Here is a 10,882-nt window from a genome sequence, read left to right on the forward strand (position 1 = left end):
GGCAACAGCTGTCTAAAATTAAAATTAATTCAGTTATCATTGAGAGCTCAAATATAAACTTTATTCCCAAAGCTACAAACTTGGGTGTCATTTTTGATTCTAGACTGGCAATGACTGAACATATCAAGTTTTTATCTGGTACTGCAACCCTACAACTGCGAAAATTAAAAATAATCCGCAAAAGCTTAACCAAAGATGTTATTCAAAGTTTATTCAAATTTTATGGTTTGCCTGAAAAATCGTTATCTGTGCTTCAGTCAATTCAGAATCGGGCAGCTAAGATCGTGGTTGGTGCCAAAAAGTTTGACCATGTTACTCCAATATTCAGAGAACTGCACTGGTTGGTGGTCAAAAAAAGAATTTTGTTCAAAATATCAACAATCATGTTCAAATGTATGAAGGGAATGGCGCCAGTTTATTTGAAAGAAATGCATGCACCGAAACAGCTGTCTTTTAAAACTGTCTGCTTAAGGTCTGATGATAGCAACTTGTTATGTGTGCCCCAAACCAACTTGAAAAAGGCTGAGAGAAGTTTCTCAGTATGTGGACCAGCCGTTTGGAATAGTCTACCAAGTTATCTAAGACAGCCCGAACTGACAGAAAAATTGTTCAAGAAATTATTGAAATCATTTTTGTTTTCATTATAAGATTTGGTTTATCGTAGCAATTCAACTGTTTTTTTTAGACAGTGCTTTTGAGAAACATTTTGTTTGTAATTAGCGCTATACAAATTTTCGAATAATAATAATAATTTAACAATACTCAAGAGAGGAGCTGCAAAATCCATGGAAGACCAATATGGCAAATAACGCCGTGGCAGCGTGGCCAGCCAGGTCTGGTTCAAAAACGTGCCCAAAAACTGGTTGGTGAGTGCAGAAGATTAAATTATATCGAGAAGTTGCAGAAACTGAATCTTCCTTCCCTGAGGTTCCAACGATTTTGTGGAAACCTAGTTACAATTTTCAAAACTTTCAGAGTAAGAGATAAAAAATCTTTTTCATTTATGAACACTAACCAGAGGATATCGATACAAACTCGTTGTAAGTATATCAAATGCAAAAAATACTATTTCTCAAACAGGTCAATGCCTCTAAAGAACAAACATCCCTTAGCTGATGTTGAAATTGAAACTGTTAACGAATTCGACATGGCAGTGGACACACAGATATATTCATGATCAGCAGAGATTTTTATTACAATCATCGTGTTGAAATTCGCTATTAACTATTTTAACTCTTATTTTGTTATTTGTTATGCATTTTATATATTGCTGTAACCCTTGACCTCGTAACTACCAACACCGATGTTATATCTTCAAAGATCTCTATATTTCCAACACCGGTGTTGTAGCCTCCAACGATCGTCAAGAGTTCGTTTATCCGTAGGTTTGAGATATCCGATAGATGAACACAACTGCTTCAAATGTAAACTTTGTTGAACGTTTATTTGAATACGAACAGCAATAGAAACAATAAACTGATCCAAGTAACTACTAACTACATAAATCACATTTACGACCTCGTATCGAACCTGACTGTAAACCTCACTACGTAGGACGTATTTACAGACGATTTTAGCATAGATACAATTTTACAACCTTTTCAAAGATTATAAATATAGCAAAGATACCAATGATTACGATAACAAATAATCTAGCGCAATTCGATCATTCCCGCGGTCATAACAATATTTATTAAATGTGAGAATATGGTCTTTTGGTATGATTTGAGATATATGACTAATAATGTTATGTAATATTATGTATTTGTAAGCGCCCTTTAAAAAGATCTCAAAGGCGCTAACAATTGTGGAAGTATAATGTGTAGCTATTCATTGACGGCAATGCAATGGATGGAAAAAGTAACGATGAACCGAAAGTTGCTAAACTCAAAAACCTATGTAATTGTGTGTAGTGTACAGCACATTTATCGAATAAGATTATCAGCATATGAAACTATTGAAATTGAACTATTATTGAACTAATTTATCCATCCATTTCCAACAGAGAACGCCATTTTTGTTTAGTTTTATTTATATTCTTTGTTTGTTATTCTGTTTATCTGGGTGTATATAGATTAGTGTGAGGACTTTATTTTGTCAATGTTTTATAATAAAACATTATATAAACGATAAATAAAACTTTTATTTGATGTTCTAATCCGACTGGAAAATGACGCAGTTTCTTCCGCCGAATTTGTTAGCATTGTTTGCCGCTAGAGATCCTATTCCGTATTTGCCTCCGGTGGACAAACTCCCTCATGAAAAGGAGAGCAAGCCCTACATCGGTGTCGCTGATTTCGTTCGCCAATTCGAGGTTTGTCGTCGTTCAAATATTTTTTTTATTCTATTCTGGGCTTTTCTGATCTCTATATGTATTGTATCTAATATCTATAATATGCATTTTTATTTATTTTTATATGTTTTGTATTATATTAATAGAAAGATTCTCTACCTAGCTATAATATAATTATAATCCAAAAGCTATCTTATCTACCAACCCTATTTACCCGTGGGGGGGGGGGCGAATACAAAACTTTTTATGAAATTAACATATTGATAATAAAAAATATACATCCATCAGTGGTAGCTTTTACCTGCTAGAGGACATTAATTGTTTCCTATTATAAAACAATGATATTTTTAACAATTAACCATTGAAATGTATAGGCGCTATATAGGTCCGATTGGGCAGCAAAGTTTTTGCTTAATCTTCGATTACAGAAAGGTTTTATATAGAAATATTCAATAAATATGATATTAATTAATTAATTGAAAAAATACAATGGTTATAGAATAATCGTCTAAATTGGTGCAAAAAATTGATGGTAAAGAAAACAACATCCTACCTCAGGGAACCGGGTTTCAGGATGCTAAATGAAGATGGCTAGATAGATAGATAGATAGTTATAAAATAATTATATTATTTTCCAAAAGCTTTAAAGATCATCCTGATCCCCAATGCTGCTTTGTTTCAGCTAAATGAATTGATAAACTCAAACAATAAATGATATTTATTTATTTTAAAACTATTATTTCATAGCAAGTATATAAAGGATAAGTTTAAAATAATATTAAAAACATAAAATTCGGTTAGAAAGAGGGATGCAAATGTAACCTTATGACAAAATTTTCATTACGTCTTCCTCCATATTGTCTTAAATTAATTATCTAATTCGCCCCCTCCCCACGGGGTAAACTGTTACAATTAGTAGTATACAGACTACTAGGCTTAGTCAGTAGAATTAGATTTTTAGAGAGATAATTAGGAACTGATTACAATGTTGTTTAAAGTTTCATTGATTTCCAGGCTTTAATTGTTTATTTATTATTTTTTAATTTTTATTTAAATTTTTGAACAGTGAACAAGTTTAACTTGAAGGCTTATGCATTAAGATTCTCTGCATTGTTTTAAATTTCAAACATTACAAATAAGCAGAAAATTTTTACATTTTTCACAGAATCCTAAAGAAACACCTCCCCCTACCAGAGTTGAAACAAGAGAAGAAAAGAAAGAAAGAAAGGTTTATTAATTAATTAATTTAGTTTAAGATGAATAAATGGAGCAATGTAACTCAACTGAAATGTTTTCTTTTCAGAGAAAAGAAAGAGCTGAACAAACAGCTTACAAATTGGAGCAAGACCTTGCGTTATGGGATCCTTCAAATGACAACAAAATTTATGGAGATCCTTTTAAAACACTTTTTGTTGCAAGAGTTGTGAGTAACTGTTAATATTTTTTTAAGGAAAAGTTTCAATAAAATTGAGACATTTGCCTACATGGATGTACACGCACGCGCGCGCACGCACACACACATTATATATATATATATATATATATATATATATATATATAAGGTGCATCCAGTTTGAATAGTTAATTTTGGTACTTTGTGTTTATTGTAGTATGGTTGCTTCATAAGAGTGTGTGCATTTTTTGAAACACCCCCACATATATATGTATGTGGGGACGTGTGTGCGTGTATATATGTATTTGTTTGTATGTATGTATGTATGTATGAATGTATGACACCTTTTGCTATTCTGTGAATCAACTGATTTATTATTATTTTAATACTAAATATGCATCAATTTCATCTCACTATATTGTTTAGCTAATGTAGTTTTGTTGCTTTTTGTCTACAAATTGGAATTGAATATTGCTTTAAAAACTTTTGAAATAACTTCAAATGTAACACCTCTCACAGAATTTTGATACCAGCGAGTCTAAACTGAGGCGAGAATTTGATCAATATGGTCCAATAAAAAAGGTATTAAATTATATTTTTTGTATAAATTTTATTAGTGTTTCTTCTATGAATCAACATGGTCCGGTGTCGTTGTACACTTTATTTTTTTTAATTTACTGATTAAAAATTTCGACATTTTTTAACTCTACATTAAATTAGTTTTCTGTTTATGGTTGCCTCTTTTTGTCACCAGAGTTTTTTATGAAGTGTTAAGAATTTTTAATTGTTTTCTTTTCAATTTATTTATTGCTTAATTAGTTAATTAATTTAATTATTTTAAAGTTGTCTTAATATGCTTGCATTGTTTATTTTTGTTTAATATGCGAATTACTTCAATTTAAACCTCAGTCTTTGACAGGCATAAATTTTTGTAGTGAAAATAAAAATTGGTTCGCTTTTCTGTTTCTGATGCTTATGCATCGAATAAATGCCTGTTAACATGCTAGGCCTTACTCTCAATTAAACTTTCTGGCTTTTGCCTGGAGATTGTTTATGTCTAAATTTGGTTTTTCATCTCATCTTCAAAGTCAATGTTTTTCGTTCCTCAACAATAATGATAAATAATTTTTCAGAGCTGTAGAACATTGATACAATAGTTCACATTTTGTTTTTGAAACTTTACTGAAACTTTATTTTTTCTGAATGTTATTTTGCATTAACTGTTGCTTTGCAATGTCATTTGATCTGGGACTGCTTTACTAAATATTGGTAAATGTTTATGATTAATTAACTTTGGAATGACAAGATGACAAGATTTCAGCATGACAAGATTTACTATTTTATTTTAAAGTTTTCAAATAAAAATCTAGTATATTAATTTAAAAATGGTTTTTTAATGTAAATATTGATCTGATAGGCTAATTAAAAGATAAGAAAGTCAACCTCTTTTTTATAGATGATAACTTTTAAAATAATTTTGAGAGAAAAATGAATTGTTTCATTTTTTTTACCTCCGCAGATTCACATGATCACCAGCACAAAGAACAACAAACCTAGAGGCTATGCATTTGTGGAATACGAGCATGAACGAGATATGCACGGTGAGTTAAGGCTTCTTTATTTTTTTCTACTAATCATCTTACAAGTCAGTGAGTGAATGGCTGATTGATTGTATATGTAGGCTGATGTTTATTTAAAATTGCTGGTTGGTGTGTTGGTTTGTAATGAGCAATTGCATATTTAATCATCTTAACCTCCATTCAAATGGAATTGTTGAGGTGATATAGATAATGTTGCCTCAGTTAGTAAATTGTCATGTTTTTGTTTCTTCAGAACATCTGTAGAAGCAAGAACATTGTTTTTGCCGCCGCACTGCTTGTAGTAGCAACTTGTTTTACTTCAATGTCACTTGAGGTCATTATTAGGTTTGTATAATCGAAAAAAGCCATGGTAAGGTTTGGGTTTACAGAAGGGTTTGTAAAATCGAATTTTAAATTTGTAGTCATTCATAATATGACTATCATATAAAAAATTAGATTTTTAACAGTTGTTTTTAAATATTTTGTTGAAATTAAATTTAACAAAAACGACTAGAAGTTTCTTGACTGGAATTTTGGTTAGTTATGCCAAATAAGGGTTTGTTTTTTTGTAATTTGTTTGTTAAATTAACTGAAGAAGAGGACCTAATCATCCATTGGAGTGTGTAAGTTTCATGGATCGGTAAGGAAATAGTGATGTTGTAACATATCACTTGTAAATGGAGACGGTGTTGCGAGATGCATGTTAATTGTGGTTACAATGCCTTAATGTCTTGTTTCTGTGATCAAATTTGCAACTGCTGCTCTTCAACTGTTTAATGATTATTAATTTAATGCTGACTCTGAACAATATAGCAGATGCAATGTCAAAAGATTATAGGTATCTACAAATTTTTCTAAGCAATTGAATTGATTATTTCATTTTATTAGAATTCTTACTTGCGTTTCTTTTATATATAACTTCAAAGAATCAAATTAGAAGTCCTTCCTTCAGAGTCAAAGAAGGCTGAGTTTTTTTTTCTATAACTTTTGAACTGATGATGACAATTTTGCCGGTGTTTCGGCTGATTTTAATTTAATTTTTTCTTAAAGATAAAATTGAGAGAAAGTAGTGTCAAAACCATAAAACGTTCATTTAATGGATCACTTGACACCGTCCTTGGTGATTAAAACATTTGATACACTTTTGATGAGCCATTTGTTTCTTAACGTTTTCAGAGTGATGTTCTTTTAAGCATTGTACTGGTAGCATTCTTGTGTAAAAATTTTTGCCGTATGTACTATAGAAACAATAAAAAATGTTACATGCCAAAAATACCGAATGATTACAGCTGAGTCTTTGTAAGATGCATCAAAAATAATTTCCAGCCATGAGGTTATCTTAAAGTTCAATTTATGCCATAGTTTAGTAAGGTTATTAAAAAATCTAACCGCATGCTATCCGGGAAAATAAATTAAGAAAAACACATGTACGCAATTTATGTAAATATGCAAATATTATCTGACTGGTTAGTTGGGAAAAACATTCTCGTACATAAACGTACACTATTGTTGGATATTTGAATTATAGCCGCTTACAAGCATGCGGACGGCAAGAAGATTGATGGGCGACGAGTTCTGGTCGATGTTGAAAGAGGAAGAACTGTTAAAGGTTGGAGGCCAAGGAGACTAGGTGAGCTAAATTTCATTTTAAAAATTATTTTCAAAGTTCTGGTCGTTTGCTGAAAGTTGCATGTTTGATTGGATAGGTGGTGGTCTCGGCAACACTAGGAAAGGAGGACCAGAAGTGAATACCAAGTATTCTGGTAGAGATGACTTCGATGCTCGTGATAGGTAGTTTAATTTTATTTCATGCTTTATTATACCGACACCTTTCTTTCGTTTTTGTTTCCATTAAAATACTCTATATCTGTACATTTTATTATTTTGATATTATTATATAATGTACAGTCAGACCTCCTTATAACGATTTTCTATACAACGAAAATATCTATATAACGAGTTTTTTATGTCCCTTGGAACTTTACATATAAACTTGTTTATATACAACGAAATTAATTTTTTTATAACGTACAAAATTTATAAAAGTTAAAAAAAATATCCGACCAATTGATTTGAATTGAACTATGAATTGATATAAGTAGTGTTTTTGTATTCCTTTAATTTCCTGGAACCATATTTATTGTTCCTTGTTCTAGTATATTTTGCGAATTCTACCCAATTTCAGTGGAATCTGAATTATCGTTGCATTGAACAAAAAATAAGTTTCAATTCGGAAATTTTAATTTTTACAATTATACCATGTTTTATTACTTTCTGTTGCCAAAATAATGATTAGGTTTTTTTTCATGAATATATAGCAGATAAACACTTTTCAGGTAATATAGAATATTTTCCCAAACAAATTCTATATAACGATATTTCTATATAACAAATATTTTTCATGGAACCATCAAGTCCCTTATACGTAGGTTCGACTGTATGTTTTCACGCTTTTGATAATTCATTTTCAATAGAGTTATGTTCTTAATTTATTAGTGTCAAATGGTGTCTGTTTTACGTTATTAACAATTTATGGAGATGCTAAGAATACCATTTCATCAAAATTTTTTGAAAATAAGCGTTTTTACCAGTGATGTATTCGTGATAAATTTAATAAAATATTGCTATATGCAGAGTCTTGCCTGATGACAGAGAAAGAACGATGAGGGAATCAAGCAGGGATAGACGTCGTTCGAGAAGTCGGGATAGAGATAGAAGGAGGAGTAGAGACAGAAAGAAAAGAAGTAGAGAAAGGAAAAGATCAGCTGATAGAGACATTAAAAAAGAAATCACGGATGATGTCAACGGTATTTAATTCTAATTGCCTTTAATTTCTGTTTATTAATCCATAAAAATGTTTTTTATTATCTTATATTTATTTAGTTTTGACATGAATGGTCCTTTCCACAGGTATATTTTTCTTCACAAATTTACACAAACGTATTTTCAGGTGCTTCAGCCCGCAAGAGGAGTCGCAGGAGTAGATCTCGTGATCGCCGCCGAAGCAGGTCTAAAGATAGAAGGAGACCTAAAAGATCAAGGTCGAGAGACAAAGTGAAGAAAGAAAAAATAAAATCTCAGGTAAAAGAAGAAATGAATGATGGCGAATACGGTGGAGACTATGGAAATGGTAGTGGCTATGTTAAACGAGAAAATGATCAAGATTACTATGAGGGATACAATCAGCAGCTTCCCCCGCTACCTCCCTCCAACAGTAATCAACAGTTTGGTAATGCTGAGTACTAAACATTAAATACCTGAATACCTAAAATTGTTTTACACAAAATTATTTGGATTCATTTCATTGATGACTAAAAATGAAACGTAGGTTTATGAATTATCATTGCTGACATCGATTTTATTTGGTATGATGTAAAAACTGATATTGTTAATTATCAAGATTTGTTTAAAAAAATGCTGCGTTAAAAGGTTTACATTTACAAATAAAAACGAACATAAAAATTTGATGTGGTTCATGAAATATTCTTTTTTTGAGACTAGGAAATGATAAATATCCAGAAATTTTACGTTGCTGTAGCACTTCGGTAGTAATAAATTATGTTGCTAGAAAAAGTATCAGGAGACACAGGTAAAATAGGCATTTGTATGTTTCAGATCGCTTAGCCGAGTCTTTAACATGTTCTCTAATGGGATCTAGGACAAAACGTTTGTTTGTTTATTTGTTAGAATATTTTTTTGAGGGTTTATGATTTACCTTCTACTGTGTGAAAATGGAAGAGGTCCGAGGTGTCAGACCAGCCTCTTTCATTGCGAGCTCTTACTTCTAATTGATAGATTGTGTTGTCCTGAAGCCCTTCCAGTAAATAAAATGTCATAGGTCTGATGTCGTCATCGTATCTTTGCCGAATTTTCCATTGTTCTAAGGGCTTAACTTGACCGTTTTCAAAGATAATCTGTGTTTAAAAAGTTGAATATTTATCGTAAATTAAACATTGACAATTTTTTTGACTAACCTCTCTGTACTTAAACTCATATTGCCTAATAGGTAATCCTCCAGTTATTGGCTTGCTCCACGTTATTGTATATTTATAGGGCTGTTCACTCACTGGCTTCGATGTCAAAATAAGTTTGGATGGCGGTTCTGCAAAATAAATTTGTGTCTATAAATACATCATGATGAAAACTTGAAAAGGGTAGTTATCTTGCTAACTTATTTCTTCTGTTTTGACAGCCAATGTTAACGGTTCTCCATATCCAACTTCTGAAAAGGCCCTAATTTGAAATACGAATGTTGTGCCCGCTCTTAGTTTTTCGATGAATACTTTCTCATCTGCAAATAAATGAATTTTACAGTTACAATTACCAAACTAATATTGTGAATTGTGAAAAAAGGTCAACCTGAAAATGGTCTGAATAAGAGAAAAATGACTTATTCCTAGGAAAGAGTAGAGCCATGTAATTTGTCGACAGAATTATTTAAATTAAAATCAGATTACTAGAAGCTAACAATGTTTTCACAATAGATTCAAACAGTTTTAGTCAAAATAACTATCATGTACAATGCATATGCAAGATTGATAAAAAAAAATAAAAATGTTTTTCCGCTGTTGGGACCGACAGTGGATGCGTTAAAAAATTATGAATGTGAGGTTATTTCTGGTGAGGTTGGACGTATACAAGTGAGGCAATCTGATTACCCGAGATTAGTCTGATTGAAGCATACGTTTTCATATTGAATGAGCTACAAGCTCATAAAAACCAACAACATTGACGTTAAATTAAAAGAGCAATAAAGCTAAATGTTTTGATCATATAAAAATTGAGCCTATTTAAAGGCCAAAATCTAATCACGGTTAAGCAAAGTACCTCTTACTTAATGAAAATTGTAAGGTCACAGATTCATAAAAAATGCGGTAAGCCAGGACTTGTTCCCCGCCATCATCTACTGGAGGCTCAATTTCTAAATATAGTGTATCAGAAGTTACATCGACGGCCTTTGCTGATTTTGGAGGACCAGGAATATCTTTGTTAATTGATTAAAACAGATTAGAAAATCACGCTGATTGTGACCATGTTGCTTTATATAATATATATGATTATATATATATATATATATATATATATATATAGAGTAATGTATAAATTCTACCGAATTGTTGGCATTAATCAATTTAAAGTTTGTCATTTCAATTTTCCTTACTAGAATTTTCTAGAACTAGAATAGAAGAATACGACACCAACTAATAAACTTTGCTAGAAAAACTTTGCTTTGTTTAAAGAAAATATATAAACGAAACCTGCACGGATGATTTATGAAAAATCGAAATAAGGCCTTATCTGCATGACGAATTCGGATAACAACAGTTACATTAAATTTTCATGATGAACTTGGATAATTTTATTTTCAAACAGTTGAACAATTTCCAGAAAATTCTACTAAGAAAAATTGAAAAGACAAACTTTAAATTGCCAAAAAATCGGTAGAATTTATACAATACTGTATAAAATATGGTCTCCTTCCAACACACATATATATATATATATATACATATATATATACATATATATAATATATATTACTTATTTATTTATTCTTACTTGCTTTGACCAGATCTATCTGCAAACCGTTTTCACCATATTGGTTTTTTGCCAAGC

At 31.1% G+C, this 10,882-nt stretch overlaps 1 protein-coding gene across 1 annotated transcript; it reads left to right on the forward strand.

Annotated features, from left to right (window-relative positions):
- The first annotated feature begins 2,021 nt into the window (after positions 1 to 2,021).
- Positions 2,022 to 10,229, forward strand: HELRODRAFT_113249 (hypothetical protein). Its single transcript, XM_009023153.1, has 13 exons — positions 2,022 to 2,314; positions 3,459 to 3,521; positions 3,597 to 3,716; positions 4,206 to 4,268; positions 5,206 to 5,287; positions 6,795 to 6,896; positions 6,973 to 7,057; positions 7,901 to 8,073; positions 8,217 to 8,920; positions 8,982 to 9,180; positions 9,241 to 9,368; positions 9,438 to 9,557; positions 10,101 to 10,229. The coding sequence occupies exons 1-9, from the start codon at positions 2,171 to 2,173 to the stop codon at positions 8,510 to 8,512; spliced, it is 1,128 nt and encodes a 375-aa protein (XP_009021401.1). The 5' UTR covers positions 2,022 to 2,170; the 3' UTR covers positions 8,513 to 8,920; positions 8,982 to 9,180; positions 9,241 to 9,368; positions 9,438 to 9,557; positions 10,101 to 10,229.
- Positions 10,230 to 10,882: the final 653 nt, after the last annotated feature.

This window comes from Helobdella robusta, assembly GCF_000326865.2.
Source record: "Helobdella robusta unplaced genomic scaffold HELROscaffold_35, whole genome shotgun sequence".
Lineage (NCBI taxonomy): Eukaryota > Metazoa > Annelida > Clitellata > Rhynchobdellida > Glossiphoniidae > Helobdella > Helobdella robusta.

Coding starts and splice junctions, on each gene's coding strand:
- HELRODRAFT_113249 (XM_009023153.1), top strand. CDS start 2,171: ATGACGCAGTTTCTTCCGCCGAATTTGTTAGCATTGTTTGCCGCTAGA. Junction 3,717..4,205: donor CACTTTTTGTTGCAAGAGTT/GTGAGTAACTGT, acceptor CACCTCTCACAG/AATTTTGATACCAGCGAGTC. Junction 8,074..8,216: donor AATCACGGATGATGTCAACG/GTATTTAATTCT, acceptor ACGTATTTTCAG/GTGCTTCAGCCCGCAAGAGG.